Source organism: Anabrus simplex, chromosome 1 (assembly GCF_040414725.1).
Source record: "Anabrus simplex isolate iqAnaSimp1 chromosome 1, ASM4041472v1, whole genome shotgun sequence".
In the NCBI taxonomy this organism is placed as follows: Eukaryota; Metazoa; Arthropoda; class Insecta; order Orthoptera; family Tettigoniidae; genus Anabrus; species Anabrus simplex.
This window is the reverse complement of record NC_090265.1, coordinates 828,178,493-828,203,892: the sequence shown is the minus strand read 5'-3', so window position 1 is coordinate 828,203,892 and position 25,400 is coordinate 828,178,493. Positions and strand designations below refer to the sequence as shown.

The 25,400-nt window shown below is 38.0% G+C and overlaps 1 protein-coding gene across 4 annotated transcripts in view; it reads left to right on the top strand.

Annotated features, from left to right (window-relative positions):
- Positions 1–8,110, top strand: part of Inos (Inositol-3-phosphate synthase) — a 91,015-nt gene extending 82,905 nt beyond the window's left edge. For all 4 annotated transcript variants that reach the window (XM_067136367.2, XM_067136369.2, XM_067136366.2 and 1 more), the window contains exons 8-9: positions 5,540–5,772; positions 5,940–8,110. In XM_067136367.2, the coding sequence (XP_066992468.2) occupies positions 5,540–5,772; positions 5,940–6,197 (491 nt within the window). In that variant the 3' untranslated portion in view covers positions 6,198–8,110. The remainder of the gene's footprint in view (positions 1–5,539; positions 5,773–5,939) is intronic.
- The last annotated feature ends 17,290 nt before the right edge of the window (positions 8,111–25,400 follow it).

Sequence of the window (25,400 nt, the reverse complement as noted above, 5' to 3'; positions counted from 1 at the left end):
CACGCTTACTATTACTACAGTAATAGGGAATCGGACCTCATCCCCTGCAGGTGGGGGCAGTAGAGAAACATCCATGTATCCCTTGCCTGTCTTAAGACTACCATGAAGACCATGGGCTCTAAACTTGGGAGTATGCCATGCTTTCCATAACTCTGGTATTGCTTCCCCTTACTTGTCAGGCTCCTCTCTTTTATCTTTCTTATCCGACCTCCCTTTAACTATTTTCCTACCCTGATGGTATTAAGTTTTCAAGGCCTAACGAGTCTTTAATTTTTTGTGCCCTTTGAGGCCCTTCCCTTTTTTTAGCTGAGTAGTGTTAATAAAGGATGGTCACAACACCAGGCCTGATGGATAGAAGTAACCCATAGAAACCAACAATAAAGGGGAATGTAGCTACCAAAAAACACAACTGAAAACCAAACATGTGTATACATCTGAAGAAATAATCGCATAACATCATTTAAAGATAAAATTTAATTTAAAGTAAACAAATAGTAAAAATATAAACATTAATAGGAATAATAATGAACAAGAATACAAAATTACACATATTGACTAAAATGAGGTATAACAAAATTGCATATAAGATGTAAATCACAATATTAACTCAATCTAGCAGAGAAATCTTAAAAAACCCACAAATGATCAACACTAAGGAAAAATAAATTAAACTAAAGGAACAAAAGTTGACACAAAATTAAAAACCCCCCAAAAATATGAATCAAAGGGTAAAATCGTATGTTGGAACTGTGCCTTGATGAAGCCCACACACAATTTAAAACAAAAGATAATCAACAATGTCTTGCAGCCTGAAAAAAAGAAAAGAAAAAAACCTCAGGCTTTATAATCTTCAGGGGCAATCGCCATTTGGGAAAAGTAAAAAATAAATAAACAAAAGAATGGGCAGTTAATCAAAATATGGATAAATGAGATCCACATTCTATACTGATTAAGATAAAATGTCATTAATTTAAAATACCAGAGAGGAATTGAGGACACCTACACAATAAGAATTATCCCAAATAATGAACGTTCAAAATTTGAAGGAGAAAATAAACCAAAGCCTTCCTGTAGATATGAAACACTGAGAAAATTCAAAATACAGAGAATATTCACCTTTTTAAGAATCATTTTAGATTGAACTTGGAATGACACAGGAATTAAGCATTTAAGTTGCCTTTAAAAAATGTCAGAAAACAGAACCATCGTGGAGGCTTGGATAAAATTTAAGGCACAGAACTGATAAACAGGAATTGTACAAGGGAGTGAGCTCTGTTCATGTTCAGTACAAATTAAAATGAGAAATTAATTGCAGAAATGACTACTCTCTTAAGGTCCCATCTTAAGACTATATCTGCAAAAAAACTACCCAAGCAATGGGTAAATCACATAGCATACCACAACCTAGCTTATGAAAAAAGAACCTGCACCACCAAGTTCTGGAACACAAGGAAGTAGTTGTAGCACAATATTTCTTTTAACCAGGGTCAAGATAAAGAACATGGTTGGAATGATTACACACATACCTGCTTGACATCTGGTGTGATCTTAATGTCCATTGCTACCATTAACAGAAGCACTTGTGGTGTTGTGTAGCAGCCAAAGTATTTTTATGTATTTCAGTGGTCATAAATTAGAGCAAGGATTCGCCAAAAAGCTTTTCAGTTTATAGAATTGAGGACACTCAAGATTTATGAACACCCTGTAAGAAAGCTTGCTTTTTCTTTGGATCTTTCTGGCGTCTGGCAGTGAAGAGACATTTATTATTATTGTGCCTCAGTTGGGTCAAAAATCTGTTTCTGGTGGTAAGACTTCTGCAAGTGGTAACAGATGGTTAGTATTCTTGCTAAAAATAAATTCAAGCAGCAGAAAACATTTTATCAGTAGCTGCCACATTGGGCTTTCTCCCTTTTTGAAGATGGCAGTGATTACAGCAATATGTAGGACAGCAGGAATGGTTTTGGTGTTCTGTGTTATAGAATAGGCATGTGTGTGTTCGGTTCAGTATATAGCATCTTTCCTTGAAAATTCCACAGGGATTCTGTCAGACAACTGCTTTGTTCTTGAGCTGCTGAATAGCTGGCCAGAGCAAAGTGTAGCTTTCACTGAAGTCCCAGTCTCAACCATGGCTGTGACAATATGGAAGCTGCTGGGGTATGGGTGGTGCTGAGTAATGACATTTGAAGCACAACCAGTGTTTCAGTGTGTTATGAAAGGTGTTGCTCATAGGATCAGTTGTACTGCAGTGGCACCTTCTCGTCCAGTGAGGAAAGCAATGGCAAACTACCTCACTCCTCATCCTGCCTAGTACGCCTCATTTAGGCTCTGCCATTGGTTTTTGCGGTTTCCCTATAACTGCATAGCCTTTGGTGCTATCTGAGGATCCAACCAGCCTCTGGGCTGATGACCTAACAGACAAACAGATGAACTTGTCAGTGTGAATCCCTACTTAGTAGTTCTGAGTGTTCTCTCCAGTGGAAGCTAATAAGGGTTTGAAAAGTCAGATTGCAATGGGGGTTATAGGTCTGGAGTTGATAGCCCATTGACTGCTCTGGTGTCAAATAAAGCCTTTGGCTAGATTCTGCATTTAAAGTGATTTTTTGCTGCTCACAATTGGTTCTTCTGTGTACTTCAGTTTTGACTTCTTGATATTGTTCTTTTAAAGCTGATTTGCAATAATTCTGGTAAGTATTGTTTTTTCATTTTTGGTGTATGAGGCTTTGAACTTCAGTACCATTTTTATCAGACCAGTCCTGATGCTTCCATTTTACAAATCTAGACTACTCTCAGGCTGAGTATACCTGATTGTTTCTTCATCTTTAAGGTGTTCAATTTCATATGTTTCTTTTGCTTCTACTGTTTTCGAGAAACGTGCAGATCCTTTGGATGCAGCTGTCCGGTTGGGCAGTGTTAGGCTAACTGTTTAGGGCACCATTTCTAGTCTCCTCCCCATTCAGAGTGAGCAGAGTTCATCCTAAATAGGGCTGTTCAGCCACGAGTTGCTTTACAGCCTGTCCTCAAAATGGCAATTGCATACTCGCTGCCTGTGTACCGTGATTTATCATTAACAGTTCTTAGACTACATTCCTGCTGCTGTCAAAACTCTGATAACTATAGGACTTAGTTTTGAATTAAGACATGTTGCTATTGTCCATCAGAAGATGACTTTGAAAGAGATCTTTACGCATGGAAATATCAGAAGTTCCAAGTAGGCCTATGTCTTGCAAACAGGAAGTGAAAGTTTGATGTAGCAGACCATGTTTGAATCTTAATTTATATTAAAGTTCCATCCTAGCGAAGTTCTACTTTATTTCATAGGTAGCAGGTAGACTCTCCTTTGAGGCAGGTTTACTTTGGGACTCACGTGGGCAGGGTCAGCAATCCCTGAGCACAATGACCTGGTATGTAGCATGCGGCAAGGGTCCATGCTCATGGTAGAGGAGTACCTCAATGTTATTTATAGCAGAGAAACAGGGCTTCAGTATGGTACGTGGTGGATGAGGATGATTAAGATACCTGTCAAAGTTGGTAGCAGATATCAGTTATAGTATCTGTACCTCAGAAAGGCAGCTACAACAGCTCTATTCTCTATATTAAGAGTGGCTGATCAATGGCCTAAAATGGCACTGAGGAATACTAGAAACTACTTACATCAATTTTCTCCAGAATGTAATAATTATGGCTAAACAATCTTATACTTTATCCCCCAGTCTCCATCAGACTTTGAGTAGTCAGAGTGCTAAGAAATTCCAGGTTGGCTGTATTGAAGACGTGAGAAATATGTATGAAGGAGGAAAGATCTATAATACCATCAGAGAAATAGGCTCAAATTAGAATTCTTCAGACTAAGTGGAAATCGAATGCTGAAACGGTCAAAGATAGTGAGGAATCAGATTGATTACATCCTGATTAGATTCAGGCACTGTCACAGTGCAGTATATTAAGGTATATTGTGTGTCGAACTTCTGAGTGTCATCTTTACTTCTTTTTGTCGTAGAACAATGATTCAAAACTATACAGCATCTGCCATCTGTTTAAGTTGCTGAAGCTTGGACTTGTTCATATCCTCACAGGAAGTGGTGTGAACTTAGTTTCTATATGTGAAGGTCTGCTGTTTTTGAGAATAAACTGCTAGCTGACTAACATTGTTGTTCAGTCTTGCTATAGTAGTATAAGATAGTGAAGTGTTAGAATTTTGAAACCGGGTGAGTTGGCCGTGTGGTTAGGAGTGCGCAGCTGTGAGCTCGCATCCGGGAGATAGTGAGTTCGAACCCCACTGTCGGCAGCCCTGAAGATGGTTTTCCGTGGTTTCCCATTTTCACACCAGACAAATACTGGGCCTGTACCTTTATTAAGGCCACGGCCGCTTCCTTCCCATTCCTAGGCTTTTCCTGTCCCATCGTCACCATAAGACCTATCTGTGTCAGTGTGACGTAAATCAAATGGCAAAAAAAATAATTTTTTAAAAAATAGAAATTTTGAATGATGGAAATGAGAATTCTGATTTCATCTGTATGAATGAAGTTGATGCGGACTTCCTTTCTGAAAATATAATTGAGACTCCATCGGTGGGGGGACACAGAGAAATTCACCCACGGTACCCCCTGCCTCTCGTAAGAGGCGACCAACGGATAATTAAATTAGAATCACGAGACTAGGTGATTAGTGGAACGTGTCTTCCCCTGTGTTCAGAATGGGTCTACGTTACCTGTGAGTAGTACCACTGTATGAACAACACCACAGGTCTATGTTGCCTCTGATTAGTACCACTGTGTGAGGAACACCCTGGGTTTGTGTTGCCTGTGGGTGGTACCATAATGTGATATGCTGTGGGTTTGCATTGCCTATGATTAGTACCACTAGGTGAGCGACAGTCTGTGATGGTCTGCGATTAGTTACGCTACATGAGGAACACCACGGGAATATTGGCGGCCGTGATTAGTCTCACTATGTGAGGAACACCATGGGTCTGTGTTGCCATTATGTGACTCACTATAGGAGGTACATAATCATTCTGCTTTACCAGTGATTAGTACTACTGAGGGACTAGTGACCTGGATTTTAGACCCTTTTTATACAAAAAAAAGAAAGCATTGTGAATTGGGATTCATGATCAGTTTTTTATAATCATTCATTTCATGTTTTAGTCAGGGGATACATTTTGAAGTTTTAATTATTTCATTTTGTTACACCTCATACCATTATGGGCCAATGACCTAGCTGTTAGACCCATTTAAACAAACATCCATCATCAATTTAATTGAGGGTGAAGGGAAAAGTGATTGTGACAAAGAATCGCAACAATCACCTGCAATGGGGGTGGGGAATGTGTATCGAAAAGTTCATAGAAAATTCTCCAGAAATTCCTTCCTTAGCCTGAACATAAAAATGGATTGATGTAACCATGACAGGAATAAGATTTTTAGGAATTATGCTATGAGTCCTATTCAAGAACTTAGAGAATCTGAGAAAGACCATCAGTGATTTATCCTAGACTGAAAAGTTGCTAAGTAGATTAACATTTTTGTCATTTTTACAGGTGACAGCAAGCGTGCAATGGATGAGTATATTTCAGAAATAATGATGGGTGGTCACAACACACTAGTCATTCACAACACCTGTGAGGATTCATTGCTGGCATCTCCCATTATATTAGACTTGGCAATTCTAGCAGAACTGTGCAGTCGCATACATTTCCGCTCAGCAGATGAACCTCACTCAGAATACTGTGGTTTCCATTCTGTGCTGTCTGTTTTGAGTTATCTCTGCAAGGTATAGTATGATTTTCATGATGGTTGATAAAATAATTTCTTTAAGCCAGAAATTATTTAATTGCTATTCCCCAAAAATATTCAAAATATTGGCAAATTGGCATAATGAATATGAGATGCTTATTTTGGACCATTTTTAAAAAGTCCCTTGTTTAATTTTTCTTTCAGGCCCCATTGGTCCCATCTGGAACTCCAGTTATAAATGCCTTGTCAAAGCAGCGTACCTGCATTGATAATATTCTCCGTGCCTGCATAGGTTTGCCTCCTGACAACTGCATGCTTTTGGAGCATAAACTACAGCAGCCCCTTATTGCTGTTAACAAACTGGACTGTCTTGGTGATGGTATGAATGAGTCATTCTGCAGTAATGACAAAATTAAGATTAATGTTGATGATATGCACAGAAATGGTTGTTACAAACAGTGAATTTTCTGCAGCATGTAACTTGTTTGTTACTGTTGTGTTAGTATAATTTCTCACCTTTTGTGTTCTTCACTTGCTTAAAATGTAATTTTAACACTTGCCATATTTTGATGTTTATGCTATGATGACTATAAATATATTACAATACACTGAAGGATTAACATTTCTTGTGTATGGAGAAAGAAACATTTTATTTTTTAAATTTAATAATTTTCTACTATATCTTTTAAAGAGCATTAGAGGTGGGTTATTGAACTGTTACAAGTCAGAATAAAGAATTAGGTATATCAATGTCTGTGCTGTTTAGCTTCTCATTAATGTTTCTAGCTGTATAGTCTGAAGTTTCTTTTGAATTTATAACTTATTAGAGAATCTCTTTATATTGATTTATAGTATCTCATCTTTGTTGAAGGAAGAATCCTTTACTTTATAGTTCTGTTAGTCCTGTAAGCATTTCCTCCTCTTGTAAGAATTATAGCTATAAAAATTGTTGTGAATTAATTTGAGGTTAAAGATATTCATAACAAACAAGAGAATGTATACATCATGTGTAGTCCTGATGTACAGCAGACAGGTTTTTATAAAGTAAATTTACTGGAATCCAGAATAATGCTCTGCACAAATGTGTTCACTTCCATCTTCATATTGTACAGAAGTCTCTGAAAAGTATTCATAATGAATAGTCACTTACTTCAAACTACTTTTGAAAAAAGAAGTCCTTTAATTCATTTTTATAGGTCCCATTGGTCCCACTTGGTTGTTAGTTGATATAATGTAGGTGTTGTATCCTGCAGTGATAATAAATGTGTACTGAAAGCTTATGGAAAGGTTTTTAGCTCACCTAGTGAGAGAAAAAGCCAATGTTTAAATGTAAATATATTGACAGATGTGTGTTCTTTTGCCCAGGCACTTTTGGTTTTTACAATATAAACAATGTATTAGTAAATACCGTACAATCTTTTCTTGGAAATTTAAAAATTTTTATATTTAAAACAATTCAGCTATAGAAATATATTGTTTTACTTCTTACCATGTGTATTCTTGAACCATTTGCTCAAGATTAATTTTTCAATTGAACACTTCAAGCCTTTTCTCTAATAAAATTCAAATTTTGTTGGAAAGATCCACAGTATTCTAACTATTAATTTTAAGCATTTGGTCAGTCTTGGATAAATAGTGATTGAAGTTATAAATGTTATGTTAAAATGGTAAATAATTCAAACATTTGATCTGCAGTATGTGTTTCTGCTGTTGTATTTTGTGCAATAACTATTCGTGCTCAAATAATTTAAAGTTTGTTGACATTATTGGTGTTAATGGGCTTTAACTCTCTTGTATTTGTTAATGTTGCTGTGATGAAAACTGTATATAGGATACTTTCCTCAGCCACAAACCACTAAAATGGTAATCAAATAGTTTGTTTCTGTTTTGCTGATTTATTCCAATAAAAATGTTATTCAATGATGTCTAACAGACTCAAAGGCACTGTTAAAGAATGTTAAATATTATAATTTAAATGTTAATAAAACCTGAATATATTGTGTTGCCTAAAAATATATATGGAAGATATAAGTGAAATAAGTGTCATCAATATGCAATGTTGAAAGAGCTTTAAGAACTTCTGACACATTGGTGTTGCATCCTGCAATGATAACAAATATGTACTGAAAACTTCTGCAAAGTTTTAGCTCACCTAGTGAGGGTAAGGAAGCTGGTGTTTAAATCTTGGTTAATGTATTAAAAACATTCAAGCCCTTTAGGAGTCTTTGAAAGGTGTGGCAATCAAACTGATGAGCCCACTGCGACATGGGGGAAAAACATTGGTCATTTTAAGACTTAAAGAGCTTGGATGTTTTTAACATTTACAATTGATGAAATAAAAATTGTTTCTTTCTGGAAACTTTTTCAAAATTTGACATGTGTGTGTTAATCAGTGTATCAAGGATCTGCATCTGGGGCTGTCACCCAGGTGGCAGATTTCCTGTCAACTGTTTACCTAGCCATTTCTTAAATATTTTCAAAGAACTTGGAAATTTAACGAACATTTCTCTTGAAAAATTGACCTAATCCCTAAACTCCTAGTCTTAAATAGTGATGGGCAATGCTCTCGCTTGACTCTAAAGAGTGACGTCACAGATCTCGAGACTCTCGCAAGAATCTCAAGATGGATTCTCCTGTGCTGAGATCTGTGTTGTCCCAGTAAGTGTAAACTCCATATATCATAAGCAGTTATTGCATGCAATAACGTTATTATATGGAAACGTGTGTGTTTATAAATTTTGTTAAAATCCTGCTGCCTGAGTTCTGAATTGCAATTCATCATACAGTATAACCACGAGAAATGTTCAGAATTTGACTAAAGAACCGAGGCCTAACTAAATGCCATACCATACCACGCTCGGTATAAAACACAAATCATGAATATCATTACTACTGTACCTCTATACCTGGCCTCTAGTCATGACGTAATTTGGCATTAGGACGACCACTGTAATCCAAGAGTTCTCGTACATAAACCACTCCTTCACTGGGTAAACTTGAATAAGAGTATTGCGGCCAACTTAGTTTTATATTGAGGAATATTGGGTACGAAAGTGACGGCTACTGTGTGTGTTTACATGTTTATCACTTATAATTTATCAGACCCCACGATATCCATTTGACCTATGTTTGTGTTTAGACATTATGGCAACGAGGGAAATAATTCCCTACAATGATAGAGTACTATCAAAGAGTAGAGAAAGGTCCACCTATTCAATGCCATTAGTTTAATATAGTGTCCTATATAATAGGTACTAGTTTTGAACCTACATACACTATGTGATCAAAAGTATCTGGACACCTCCAAAAACATTTGTTTTTCATCTTAGGTGCATTGTGCTGCCACCTACTGCCAGGTACTCTAGAGCAGCGACCTCAGTAGTCATTCGACATCATGAGAGGGAGAGCAGAATGGGGTGCTCTGCGCAATTCATGGACTTTGAACGTGGTCGGGTGACTGGGTGTTGCTTGTGTCAGAAGTCTTTACGCGAGATTTCCACATTCCTAAACATACCTAGGTCCACTGTTTCTGATGTGATAGTAAAGTGGAAACATGAAGGGACACGTACAGCATGAAAGCGTACAGGCCGACCTCGTCTGTTGACTGACAAAGACCGTTGACAGTTGAAGAGGGTCATCAAGTGTAATAGGCAGGCATCTATCCAAACCATCACACGGTAATTCCAAACTGCATCAGGATCCACTCAAAGTACTATGACAGTTCAGCAGGAGGTGAGAAAACTTGGATTTCATGGTCAAGTGGCTGCCCATAAGCCACACATCACGCAGGTCAACGCCAAACGACGCCTCGCTTGGTGTATGGAGCGTAAACATTGGACGATTGAACAGTGGAAAAACGTTGTGGAGTGACGAATCATGGTACACAATGTGGCGATCCGATGGCAGGGTGTGGGTATGGCGAATGGCCGGTGAAAGTCATCTGCCAGTGTGTGTAGTGCCAACAGTAAAATTCGGAGGCTGTGGTGATATGGTGTGGTCGTGCTTTTCATGGAGGGGGCTTGCATCCTTTGTTGTTTTGTGTGGTACTATCACAGCACAGGCTTACACTGTTTTAAGTAGTGATGGGCAACGCTCTTGCTCGAGACTCTCGAGACTGACGTCACCGATCTCGAGACTCTCACGAGAATCTCGAGACCGATCCTCCTGTAGCGCAAGCTGTGCGACGTACCAGTAACTGCGACTGTAAACTTGATAGTATATCATTGACAGTTATTGCGTGAAATAACATTCTCTTATGAAAACGTGTGAGCCAATACATTTTGTCAAAAGCCTGGAAAAGTGCTGCATGTTCAACTATGAACCCCTTAACACCATTAACTAAAGTTGAAACAGAATGTCAGTATCTTAAACTGTTCACGACTTATTTGGGGTGGACATCTTAGGTGAATAACAATGCATAATTTGTGAATAACTGTAGGTAGGATGTACACCTACTTGGATACTAGAGACGTGCATTATTCGAACCTGAGACGGGGAAGATGTGCTTTGCTAAATACGCAACCCCCATTACACATGAGTGGAACATGTAACAGGGGTGATGGGCAACGCTCTCGAGACCGATTCTCGTGTGCTGCGAGCTGTGCGACGTCCCAGTAACTACGAGTGTAAGCTTGATAGAAATCAGCAGTTCTCACATGGAAATGTGTGCGACGATAAAAGTTGTCAAAATCCTATGAAAGCACTGCATGTTGAACTATGAGCTCCTTACCATTAACGAAAGTGAATACAGAATGCCAGTATCTTAAACTGTTCACGAGTTATGTCAGGTGGACTTCTTAGCCGAATAACACGTATAATTTGTTAATAATTATTAGGATGTAATCCTACCTGGATGCCTCACAATCGTTGTCGGCAGGGTAGCTTCTTGTGATTCAGACCGGGGCGGAGGTGTTCTGTGACGATTCTTCTTCATTGATATTATGCGTTTGTAAGTGCCGGATCATCCCAGAAGTATTTCTGCCGATGTATTTTACTTCTTTTGAATAAGCAACACAGTGGACTGTGCTATGTGACATCTCTTAAAAATAACAGACATCCACGACTTGCGTTGCGTTTCGGACATAGTCTTCAAGTTGTCGCATACAATTCGACAAACTTCACATTGCACCGTCATATATCGAAGTATCTACCTAATTATGACGCGAATACTCTATAGCAATTTAGATTGCACATTCCACTCATGCGTAATGGTGGTTGCATATGCAGCAAGGCGCATCTTGCCTCGTCTCGAGTTCGAATAATGCACGCCTCTAGTATTCAGTTACGTGTACCTACAGTAGCCGTCAGGTTCTGGACTTAAACCACTCATTCGTGTACCTACCAGTGCATACAATGCCCGAAAGCGTATCCTTTATAATTATGTTATACTTCGTCAAAATAGACCTCGGTATAAATGAACGCCCTAGTCGCTTGTTGACACGTATTTACGAAAATGAGAAGGCCCGTGGTTAGGCTATTCGCATATTCGAAACAAACAACATTCAGCTCCAACTACCTGCAGGCCTACGACACGCTGCTCGCCGCACATTGTGGGGACAACGCTCTCGAGATTTCTCGAAACTTCTCGCGAGAAATAATGTCTGCGCTAGTCTCGAGAAATCTTGAGACCTCGTCTCAGACTGCCCATCAGTAGTTTTAAGCACCGTCTTGCTTCACACTGTTAAAGAGCACTTCGGGGATGGCGATTGCCTGTTTCAACACGATAGAGCACCTCCTATAATGCACGGCCTGTGGCGGAGTGGCTACACGACAATATCTCTAAAATGGACTGGCCTGTACAGAGTCCCAACCTGAATCCTATAGAACACCTTTGGGATGTTATGGAATGCAGACTTCGTGCCTGGCCTCACCGACAGACATCGCTATCTCTCCACATTGCAGCGCTCCTTGAAGAATGGGCTGTCCTTCCCCAAGCAACCTTCCAGCACCTGATTGAACGTATGCCTGCGAGAGTGGAAACTGTCATCAAGGCTAAGAGTGGGCCAACACCATATTGAATTCCAGCATTACTGACGGAGGGCATCACAAACTTATACGTCATGTTCAGCCAGGTGTCCGGATACTTTTGATCACGTAGTGTAGATACAATGGGTCATTTTCAACCATGATCTAATTGGAAACATGTTTACATACGACCAATAATAAAGAATACAATTTTGTATATCTTTAAATTAAGTCTAAAAACATTGAAGTCGGGCTACACATTTGAAATTGAAACTGTAATGACGCATTAAAACAGAATACAGCATTTATCAATGTTAATAACAAGGCTCAGCTTTTGCATCTGCTCTTCTCAACTTCCAAAACAAGAGTGCGGGGTAGCAACAATAGGCAGTCTCTTCTTACAGCGTCTGTACCGTTCCAGTCATATCGTACTTTGAGTTTGGGGTTTCCAGTAGGCATTATCTTGTATATCGATGTGCTAATGTTGTAAATAATAATGCTATAAATTATGAAATATTATTCATCTTCCCCAGTTATGTTTTATCAATTATTTCATTTTTAAATATATTGTCATCTTGACCTATTGTTGTTACGTCGTACTCAAAGATTTTATTATAACTTGTATCTCCATGGAACAAAGATTGTGTTCAAAGTCTGTATGAGGAAAATGTCACAATACGGACCATAATGAAATTCATAACTTATGAGAATGTTAGAGTATTCGCATCATAATTACTTCAATATATGACGGTGCAATATGTAACTGTCTAACTGTACGCAACAACTTTAAGACTATGTCTGAAACGTAATATGGGATTATTTTGAAGAGATGCCACATAGCACAATCTGCTGGGTTGTTTGTTCAAAAGAAGTAACATACTTTGGCAGAAATACTTAAGGGATGATGCGGCACTTGAAGACACATAATATCACTGAAGGGGAATCATCATAGAGAACACATCCAGCCTGGTCTGCACCACAAGAAGCTACCCTGTCAACAACAACTGCAAGGTATCCAGGTATGTGTACTCCCTATCTACAGTTATTAACAAACGAGCTCGATACCTGCAGTCGCTTAAGTGCGGCCAGTATCCAGTAATCGGGAGATAGTGGGTTCGAGCCCCACTGTCGGCAGCCCTGAAGATGGTTTTCCGTGGTTTCCCATTTTCACACCAGGCAAATGCTGGGGCTGTACCTTAATTAAGGCCACGGCCGCTTCCTTCCACTTCCTAGGCCTTTCCTATCCCATTGTCGCCATAAGACATATCTGTGTTGGTGCAACGTAAAGCAAATAGCAAAAAAAAAAAAAAAAAAAATTATTAACAAATTACAGTATACAGTGTTATTCAGCTAACAAGGAGATACCAGATTTCAACAAGCTTTGATGTACCTGTTGGGGGACACTCAACAGTAACTCGTGAAGAAGAGTTAGGTCAAATGTCATGACGCAGGATCCACTTTGGACCAAGTGGAGGTGTTAGAACACTAAAATGTGAACAGATTTTACTTAAACATGTCAGGTCTGCAACCTAATCATTTCAAAAAAATTAGCGAATCTCCAATTCCAATACAACGCATATGTACTTGGAGAGTTACATCGCAATCGACCAGAGCGGTGGCCAAGTGGTCACCGTACTTGTCTGCGAACCTCGATGATGTGAGTTCGAGTTTTGTCACAGCTATATTTCTTTTGTACAAGATATATATATATATATATATATATATATATATATTAATATAAGTACTGAATTTACATCGTACCAACACAGATAGGTCTTATGGTGACAATGGGATAGGAAGGTCTTGTGGTGACAATAGGTGTGGAAACCACAGAAAACCATCTTCAGGGCTACCGACAGTGGGGCTCAAACACACCACCACCAATGCAAGCTCACAGCTGCGTGGCCAACTTGTTTGGTAAAATAATTATTATTTTTGAGGGAACATGAAGATAAAACGGAACAAATATATCGCTCAAATTGCAATACACTTTATATCCTACCTGAAATTAATAAAGGCCCAAATGTTCCCACAAGACATATCTGTGCCGGTGCAAAGTAAAGTAACTTGTAATAAAAAAAATATATATTTGGTGCAAAAAAAAAAAAAAAAAAAAAAAAAGCTGCGACGAGACTCAAACACACATCGTCGAGGTTCACAGACAAGTACAGTGACCAATCGGCCACCGTTCCGGGTGACTGCAGTGTAACTCTCCAAGTATATATGCGCTGCATTGCAGTTGGGGATCCATCAATTTGTCGAAAATTATTAGGTCGCGGACCTGACATGTTTAAGTAAAATTTGTTCGCCTTTTAGTGTTCTATCACCTCCATTTCGTCTGAAGCAGATCCTGCTTCATGACATTTGACCTCTGTTTATTTTTTTAAACTAAAGCGTATTGACGTAAACCCTACTACTGTTACTGTTGAGTGTCCCCCAACAGGTATACTGAAGCTCGTTGAAATCAGTTGGACATAGGGTCTGGCCTCTCCTTGTAAGATGTCCACCTCAAATGACTTGGTGAACTGTTTAAGATACTGACATTCTGTTTTCACTTCTGTTAATGGTATTAAGTACTTTTCCAGGCTTTTGACAAAATTTATCAGCACACGTTTCCATATGAGAATGTTGTTTCGCGCAATAACTACTAATGAACTATCAAGCTTACGCTCCAAGTTACCGATTGTAGGTTATGATATTCATTTCCGTGTTGACGTTTAACTAATAAGATAGAGTTTGAGGGATGTTCCACCATTTGACACATTGTAAAATATATTAAATTATAAGAAGACCGGTTTAGACTCCCTTGGAGTCATCATCAGTTCTTGTTGAAAATCAAATTAAGGGGAATCTGATAGCAGTCATCATAATAAAAAAATTATGTACCTAAAGGTGATTGCATGGAAACACATCAATGGGTTGCAAGACATTACCTTGAAATGTAACGTACACATGGCAAGCAGCACTTGGAACTTAAAAAGTTCTTAGTTCTGGCTTAAACTGTCTTGTGTTCATGGAACTCAGAACACTGGAAACACATGCACTGGTTGAAAATATATACAAACACGGCACAAACTCTTATAATGATATGAAACCTTGGCCCTCTAAGAGCGTTCTTGGACTTGATAGTCCTGTTTCTATCTGGAAAAAAAAAACTGGATGAAATACACGCACATTGAAACAAAAGGTACAAAGTCATAGTTTTGGCCTAAACTGTCGTGCATTCATGGACATGGAACACTGGAAACACATGCACTGGTTGAAAACACACACATACGACATGAAACAATTGGCGTTTCAAGAATGTTCTTGGGCTTGACAGTCCTGCCTTCATCTGACTAAACTAGATGAAACATATATACATTGAATGTACAAAGACAAACCACTTGGCATTTAAAAGTTCTTGGTTTTGGTTTCAAAAAATTGTCATATGTTCATGGAACACAGAATAGAACTGTTGGTCTTGTTTCAATCTATCGGAAACAAATGCACTATCGTAGTTGAGAATGTATATATGGATTGAAAGTTTGTACACTGATATGAAACACATGGCATTTTAATGTTCTTGGATATGAGTAAAAATGCTGTCGTATGTTTGTACAACTCGTCATAGACTTGTCAAGCGGTCTTGCCACAATCAACTGGAATATGTGAACCATTTTATAAAAACAAAACTTGTTGACTATTATAACCACACAATCACATGAAATGTTTGGTAGTCAGCTGAAATTATACATTGGCTTAAGATGCTTAGTATTTAAGAAAGATCTTGGGTCTAATTTAGAATTATTACCATGTGTTTGTGGAACACGGAACTTGATTGTCGGCCCTGATTCAAACAACTTGATATATGACATAGTTGAAATGAAAATATGTTTGAAAATGAAAACATTTAGAACTTGCTGGTTTTAGTTTACATAATCTTACAGTGTTTTAGGATAGATGGAATAAACTTATTAGTAGACTTAAGGTGGTTGAAGAGCTGGGGGAACATTTTTCATTATGGTACACTTGCTAATGCAGTTGTAACTGTTACCCCACCCCCCAATACATAAAGCCAATGTATAATTTCAGCTGACTACCAAACGTTTCATGTGATTGTGTGGTTATAATAGTCAACAAGTTTCGTTTTTATAAAAAGGTTCACATATTCCAGTTGATTGTGGCAAGACCGCTTGACAAGTCTATGACGAGTCGTACAAACATATGACAGCATTTTTACTCATATCCAAGAACATTAAAGTGCCATGTGTTTCATATCAGTGTATAAACTTTCAATCCATATGTATATTCTCAACTACGATAGTGCATTTGTTTCCAATAGATTGAAACAAGACCAACAGTTCTATTCTGTGTTCCACGAACACATGACAATTTTTTGAAACCAAAACCAAGAACTTTTAAATGCCAAGTACATTTGTACATTCAATGTATATATGTTTCATCTAGTTTAGTCAGATGGAGGCAGGACTGTCAAGCCCAGGAACATTCTTGAAACGCCAATTGTTTCATATCGTATGTGTGTGTTTTCAACCAGTGCATGTGTTTCCGGTGTTCCGTGTCCATGAACGCGCGACAGTTTAGGCCAGAACTATGTCTTTGTACATTTTGTTTCAATGTGTGTGTATTTCATCCATTTTTTTTTTCAGATAGAAACAGGACGGTCAAGTCCAAGAACGCTCTTAGAGAGCCAAGGTTTCATATCATTATAAGAGTTCGTGTCGTGTTTGTATATATTTTCAACCAGTGCATGTGTTTCCAGTGTTCTGTGTTCCATGAACACAAGACAGTTTAAGCCAGAACTAAGAACTTTTTAAGTTCCAAGTGCTGCTTGCCATGTGTATGTTACATTTCAAGGTAATGTCTTGCAACCCATTGATGTGTTTCCATGCAATCACCTTTAGGTACATAATTTTTTTATTATGATGATTGTTATCAGATTCCCCTTGATTTGTTTTCCAACAAGAACTGACGATGACTCCAAGGGAGTCAAAACCGGTCTTCTTATCTATATATATAAAAGAACTTGTCCTGACTGACTGACTGATTCATGATCGCCGAGCCGAAACTACTGGACATAGAGAAATGAAATTTTGGGGATACATTCATATTAACATGTAGGTGCTCACTAAGGGAAGATTTTTGGATATTCCGTCGCTAAGGGGGTGAAAAGGGGGGTTAATTTTTAAAATGAGAATATCTATATCTCAAAAACGTAAAGGTTTAGAGTAATAAAAATTGGTATTTGGTATCTCCTTTAAAAATAAAGAAAAATTTAATTTTTTTGTTTTTGGAAAATCCCATGAAGGGGGGGGGGGGGGGAAGGGGTCGAACACCTTTTATGAGGAAACTTATATCTTAAAAATTGAAAATGTTACAGTCATAAAAATTTAAATTTCGAACCTCCTTTAAAAAAGAAACGCGTACTTTTTGTTTTTGGAAAATCCAAATAATGGGGGGTGAAAATAGGGGTTAATTTTTAAAATGAGTGTATCTATATCTCAAAACTGTAAAAGTTTACAGACATAGAAATTGGTATTTAGAATCTATTTTCAAAATAAAGAAACACGTATTTTTTGTTTTCGGAAAATCCCAATAGGAGGGGTGAAAAGGAGTGAAAAAAGGGTTGAATGCTTTTAATGAGGATACTTATATCTCAGAAACTGAAGATATTACAGACCTGAAAAAAGGTAGTTGGGATCTCCTTTAAAAATAAAGAAACATGTACTTTTTGTTTTTGGAAAATCGAAATAGTGGAGGGTTGAAAGGGGGGTGAATTTTTCAAATGAGTGTATCTATATCTCAAAACTGTCAAAGTTTACAGATGTAAAAATTGGTACTTAGAATCTGCTTTCAAAATAAAGAAACACGTAATTTTTGTTTTCGGAAAATCCCATGAAGGGGGCTGAAAAGGGGGGGGGGGGGGGAAGATGGGTTGAACACCTTTCATGAGGAGACTTATATCTCAAAAACTGAAGAGGTTAGTCATGAACATTTAAATTTGGAACCTCTTTTTAAAACAAAGGAACATGTACTTTTGTTTTTGGAAAATCCAATAATGGGGGGTGAATTTTAAAAATGAAAAGTTTACAGACGTAAAAATTGGTATTTAGAATCTCTTTTCAAAATAAACACGTATTTTTTTGTTTTGGGGAAACCCCAATAGAAGGGGTGAAAAGGAATGAAAAATGGGTTGAATGCCTTCAATGAGGATACTTATATCTCAGAAATTAAGATATTACAGACCTGAAAAGAGGTATTTGGGATCTCCTTTAAAAATAAAGTAACATGTACTTTTTGTCTTTGGCAAATCCAAATAGTGGAGGGTTGAAAGTGGGGGGGGGGGGGGGGGGGGTGAATTTTTAAAATGAGTGTATCTGTATCTCAAAACTTTCAAAGTTTACAGATGTAAAAATTGGTACTTAGAATCTACTTTCAAAGTAAAGAAACACGTATTTTTTGGTTTTTGGAAAATCCCAACAGGAGGGGTGAAAAGGGGTGAAAAATGGTTGAATGCCTTTAATAAGGATCCTTATATCTCAGAAACTGAAGATGTTACAGACCTGAAGATCGGTATTTGGGATCTCCTTTATAAATAAAGAAACATGTATTTTTTGTTTTTAGAAAATCCAAATAGTGGGGGGTTGAAATTTTGAAATGAGTGTATCTATACCTCAAAACATTCTAAGTTTACAAATGTAAAAATTGGTACATAGAATCTCCTTTCAAAATAAAGAAACAAATATTTTTTTGTTTTCAGAAAATCCCATGAAAGGGGATGAAAAAGGGAAGGGGCGGGGAAAGGGGTCGAACACATTTTATGAGGAAACGTATATCTTAAAAGCTGAAGATGTTACAGCCATGAAAATTTAAATTTGGAACCTCCTTTAAAAAAGAAACACATATTTTTTGTTTTTGGAAAATCCAAATAATGGGGGGTGAAAATGGGGGTGAACTTTTACAATGAGTGTATCTATATCTCGAAACTGTAAAAGTTTACAGACGTAGAAATAGGTATTTAAAATCTTTTTTCAAAATAAAGAAACACGTATTTTTTGTTTTCAGAAAATCCCAATAGGAGGGGTGAAAAGGAGTGAAAAATGGGTTGAATGCCTTTAATGAGGATACTTATATCTCAGAAACTGAAGATATTACAGACCTGAAAAAAGGTAGTTGGGATCTCCTTTAAAAATAAAGAAACATGTACTTTTTGTTTTTGGAAAATCCAAATAGTGGAGGGTTGAAAGGGGGGTGAATTTTTAAAATGAGTGTATCTATATCTCAAAACTTTCAAAGTTTACAGATGTAAAAATTGGTACTTAGAATCTACTTTCAAAATAAAGAAACACGTAATTTTTTGTTTTCAGAAAATCCCATGAAGGGGGTGAAAAGGGGGGAAAATGGGTTAAACACATTTCATGAGGAGACTTATTTCACAAAAACTGAAGAGGTTAGAGTCATGAAAATTTAAATTTGTAACCTCCTTTAAAAATAAAGGAACACGTATTTTTTTGTTTTTGGAAAATCCAAATAATGGGGGATGAAAAGGGGGGTGAATTTTTACAATGAGTGTATCTATATCCCGAAACTGTAAAAGTTTACAGATGTAAAAATTGGTATTTAAAATCTCTTTTCAAAATAAAGAAACACATATTTTTTTTGTTTTTGGGAAATCCCAACAGGAGGGGTGAAAAGGAGTGAAAAATGGGTTGAATGCCTTTAATGAAGATATTTAAACCTCAGAAACTGAAGATATTACAGACATGAAAAAAAAAGGTATTTGGGATCTCCTTTAGAAATAAAGAAATATGTACTTTTTGTTTTTGGAAAATCCAAATAGTGGAGGGTTGAAAGGGGGGTGAATTTTTAAAATGAGTGTATCTATATCTCAAAACTTTCAAAGTATACAGATGTAAAAATTGGTACTTAGAATCTACTTTCAAAATAAAGAAACACATATTTTTTTGTTTTTTGGAAAATCCCAATAGGCGGGGTGAAAAGGGATGAAAAATGGTTGAATGCCTTTAATAAGGATCCTTATATCTCAGAAACTGAAGATGTTACAGACCTGAAAAATGGTATTTGGGATCTCCTTTATAAATAAAGAAACATGTATTTTTTGTGAAAGGGGCGGGGGTGTATTTTAAAAATGAGTGTATCTATATCTCAAAACTTCAAAAGTTTGCAGATGTAAAAATTGATACTTAAAATCTCCTTTAAAAAATAAAGAATGCGTATTTTTTTGTTTTCTGTAAATCCCTATAGGAGGGGTGAAAAGTGTGAATAAGGGGTTCAATGTCTTTAATGAGGATATCATCTCAGAAACTGAAGATATTACAGACCAGACTGTTAGTATATGAAATCTCCTTTAAAAATGCAGAAACATTAATTTTTTTGTTTTTGGAAAATCTAATTAATGGGGGTTAAACAGGAGTGACAAATTTGGGTTTATTTTTAGAAACAATATATCTACAGTATATCTCAGAAACGTAAAATGTTACAGACATAAAAACTGGTATTTGGAATCTCCTGTTAAAGTAAAGAAACAGGTAATCTCGGAAAATCCAATGAAGGGAGGGTGTGTGTGTGTGTGTGTGTGTGTGTGTGAGAAAAATTGAACAAATGAATTAATTGTATGAGGATACTTACATCTAATAAAAACTACAGTTGTTACAGACTTGAAAATTGGTATTTAGATCTTTAAAAATAAAACGACGCGTTTGGTGGGTGGGGGGAATCATCTTTGGGTGCGGGTGCGAAAAGGAGTTGAATTCATTTCATGAGGACACATATCTCAAAAACTGAAGATAATCGGTATTCAGAAGATCCTTTACTATTAAAGAAACAAATATTTTTTGCCGGAAAATTCACTTGGGGAGGGGGAGTGTGAAAGTGAAAAAATAGTGAATTTTTAAATTGGAATACTTATATCTCAAAACTGAAGGTAAGACACGTGAACATTGGTATTTGGAATCTCCTTTAAACATAAAGAAACACGCCTTCTTTTTTTTGGGGGGCCGGGGGGGGGGGGTGTAAATCAACTTAACCGCGGTGGGGTGAAAACAGAGGTGAGACCAATTGATTTTACTATTCCTAATGTACTTATAAGGAGCCTTTGTGGCTCAGGCGGCAGCGCGCTGGCCTCTTACCGCTGGGTTTCGTGGTTCAAATCCTGGTCACTCCATGTGAGATTTGTGGTGGACAAAGCGGAGGCGGGACAGGTTTTTCTCCGGGTACTACGGTTTTCCCCATCATCATTCATTCCAGCAACACTCTCCAATATCATTTCATTCCATTTGTCATTCATTAATCATTGCCCCAGAGGAGTGCGACAGGCCTCGGCAGCCGGCACAATTCCTATCCTCACCGCTAGCTGGAGGCTTATTCATTCCATTCCTGACCCGGTTGAATGACTGGAAACAGGCTGTGGATTTTCAATGTACTTATTCTGATCATAAACCGATCATTTTTAATCTTTCCTGGGTTCGTTTTCAAGAGCCATCTTTACCTTTGGAGAACCTTCTTAGATTACAGTAGATTCTTCTGGCATATAAATAAAAATGTAAACACATTTGAAATAAACGATAGGTATAAGATTGACCGTGCAATTGTTCACCTCTATAATAAGGTCAACAATGCACGGAAGTATGTCATTCGTATCGCCAGAAGTCCTGCGCATTTGCGAACGGGCGACAATGGTGCTGGTCATACTGTCATCAATGACAATGGCAGCAGATGTTATTTACCGCCAAGTAGAGGTCTTGCATCTTGCTGTGGGGTCCAGAATATCAATAATAATAATAATAATAATAATAATGTTCTGGACCGTCGTCAAAATGTGCGGACCGTGCTGAAAACGGATCCTGGACGGGTAATGGCGATTGCAGTCCGGCCACCGGTTCAATACCGCCAAGGCACCCAAGACGACACCACGCCGGATCTCCTCAAGGATTTGATCCACATTAAAAATGCTTATAGGAAAAGATGGCAAAGATTTAGGGACCCAACTGACCGGATGGAATACCTGGACCTAGCCCGTGAAGAACGAAATCGATTGCTGGAAAAAAGATTGAAAATGGGAGGAACGTTGCCGTAATCTCTCAGAAAACGAGCCAGATCGCGAATTTTGGCGGAATCTCTCAGAAAATGAGTCAGATCGCGAATATCGGCGGGTTATATATAAAACGATAAGCATTCAATTATAAATTTCAGTATAATACCGTAGCGAAGCATGGGTATCTTGCTAGTAATTTAATATACTTTACAATGTGTTGAATGGTGGAACGTCCCTCAAATTCTATCTTACATAGTTACTGAGACATTGCACAGATCACAGCACAGGAGAATCGGTATTGAGATCTGCGACGTTACTCTCGAGAGTTTCAAGCGAGAGCATTGCCCATCACTAATCTTTACTATTTGAAGATTAGAGTTTCAAATCCTAACATGTGTTGGCAGCAACTGTACAATTTTCTTCTCAACCTCTTTTCATACTGGGAAGAGACAAAATCTTACTTCAAGTATTGGTGTGTCCATCCCATTCCCAGGTTTAGGTAGTTTCACTGCTAGGAATTGGAAATGAGGGTGCATGGCTTGAGAAGCCTACAGACTTCAGTGCCTTGCAGACGAGAGACCTGTCGTGAGACTCTCAACAACAGAAAACGCGTGTTACACCAAGTGGTAATGTGCTGCAACATCTCAGTCAACAGGATGAATCTGGAGGCATCTTGGTCTTTCACTGACAGAATATAGAGGTTTGTGCGAGAAGGAAGAAATGTGGTAGGAGCTGTGATTTACCCCAGTTAACAAACTATCATTTCATTTGAACTCTAGCCTTTGATTTATGGTGGATGCGGAAGATCTGCATTCTTAATTATATATATATATATATATATATTTTTTTTTGCTAGGGGCTTTACGTCGCACCGACACAGATAGGTCTTATGGCGACGATGGGATAGGAAAGGCCTAGGAGTTGGAAGGAAGCGGCCGTGGCCTTAATTAAGGTACATCCCCAGCATTTGCCTGGTGTGAAAATGGGAAACCACGGAAAACCATCTTCAGGGCTGCCGATAGTGGGATTCGAACCTACTATCTCCCGGATGCAAGCTCACAGCCGCGCGCCTCTACGCGCACGGCCAATTCGCCCGGTAAATTATATTATATTTTTAGTATGCACTGATGGATACCAAGAGAAAATCATGGGCATGGTAATACTTCACAGAATTTCAGCAAAATAGTGTTCCCGGTATATTGGATTCAAAAGACATACACTGTAACAATACTATGGTACTTACCCCTTGCTTGGGCATCATTTGTAACATTACTATGGCAATTGTAATTTTACTGATTCTCTTTTGCCTTGAACTTTGAATGAATAAGCTGGGCTGAGTAGCTTGGACAGTAGAGTGCTGGCCTTCTGAGCCCAACTGGCATATCGGTAGATTTAATGGCACATTAAAGAGCTCCTGTGGAACCAAATAATGGCAACTCTGTGCTCCAGAAACCATAAAAGTAGTTAGTGGGACATAACATCAATAAAATTATTATATGAATGAATAAGTAAAATAATTATAATCCATAAGGTGGGAGCAAGGGTTCACCAAAATGAATCCCTCAAATTTAGATAGAGCATGATAATTTTTTTCTTCTCTCCCAGGGTGTGAGCACGAAGCTGTGTACTGGTACATCCGCTACGAGCCTTACCTAACTCGCTGAAAATGATTAAACAGGTGGAAATTGCCTGAGGATCTTCAGTAGACTATCCCTATATACAACAAAATGGTGCTGTAATAAAAGTATTTGGGAAATACAGTGACAAACTACCATTTGTAGCAAGACGGACGGCAATTTACTATACATAAATTCGAGGGATGATTCATTTTGGTGAATTTTTCAGTTAATTAATTTATTTATTCATTAATAATAATAATAATAATAATAATAATAATAATAATAATAATAATAATAATAATAATAATAATAATAATACATACTGTATAGTGCTAGTAACTTGTTTTGTATGTAAATACGAGTTTCAGAATTTCACCATCAAACATGGTATCCTGAGTGGAATTCATTCACTTAGTACTAAACATGGTATCCTGAGTGGAATTCATTCACTTAATACTGTACCTTTTTATATTAATTAATTTTAATAATATTTTCACTGGAGCAAACACACGCAGCTTATCTATTGCTTGGATTATCAAGCACTTTTACCCTTGACCATATACAGTAGTTAATAATATCTGTAGATAACAGATTGTCTACCAAGGTAAACTTGTTGTAGAAAGTTCTGAAAGAAAGTACACTATTTCTTACAAGATATTAGGCTACCATGGATCAATGATAGAACAACAGTGATATTGAGGAGAGAGAGAGAGTAGAGAGAGAGATGAGAGAGAGAGAGAGAGAGAGAGAGAGAGAGAGAGAGAGAGAGAGAGAGAGAGAGAGAGAGAGAGAGAGAGAGAGAGAGGAGAGAGAGAGAGAGAGAGAGAGAGAGAGAGAGAGAGAGAGAGATATATATTCACTGCGCTTTATCTCCAATGTATTACTCTCTTGAAGCCATACCTTGAAATAGAACTTTTGAGTCCGTAGCGCACGTCATCCTTATGGCTAAGTTTTGATGCAGATGTGACCCATAAAATTCCCAATTGTTCACAACAGCTCTGTAAATAGGTCTGTACGTTCCAATACTGAACAAAAAATATTACATACAGGATCCAGTATGGAGACCTTGCCGTTTCTACTCTTTACCAACCATGAATGACTACACTCTACTAATTGCTGTCTATTTACAAAGTCAGTGTCAGTCCTGACAGTAGGTAGTCTGGCTTGCTGATATTACCTGAGACAGATGATAATCCTATTGGACAGCTCACCTTACTTTCACCCTGCACAGCAGCTGCAGGCAGACAGATAAGAACACAGGGCTACTGGCCACCACAACACACAACTGTTCCTTGGCTTGCCTCCAGAGAAAGTCCACCACTCTCACATTTAACACAGTGAACTACTTGACACTGACAATGAAATAGTGGTCACACAACAGCAACAACTCTATAGTGCTAGCCAGCACTACAATATTCTTCACAATCATGACAGTTAACACTACTCTTTATTCTACTCATGTCAGCTGTTCTATATATTGATGATGATGATGATGATGATGATGCTTGTTGTTTAGAGGGGCCTAACATCTAGGTCATTGGCCCTGTTCTATATATTGACTCCACAATGGTCTACAGTCCTCGGTAGTACACACACACAGTAATCCAGCACAACAATATTTGGAGTCTGGTGGAACACTGACAACAGCCTGTGCTAGTGCGTCCCAGTCAAACTACTGCCATTACTCACTCACAGTTTGTGCCTAGCCTCCTATTTATATTCCACCGATGGGGCACTAGAGCCTTCACAGTGTGGCTAAAGAGATAAGTTTCCATTCCGGAAGGCCCACATGGAAACCCAACGAAAGCACAATAGAAGGAGAGGCTAGCCATGCCCTCCAGGCCTGCTAAGAGGTTCCTGTTCTGATTCACTAACCCCTTCCAGGAAGTACTGAAAGGGACTACGACAGGGCTGGCATGCAAAAATACTATTAGCATGTTATGTATGTGCCCTTAGCTGAGTCCTGGCATTGCTTCCACTTACTTGTGCCAGGCTCCTCACTTTCACCTATCCTATCACCTATGGTCA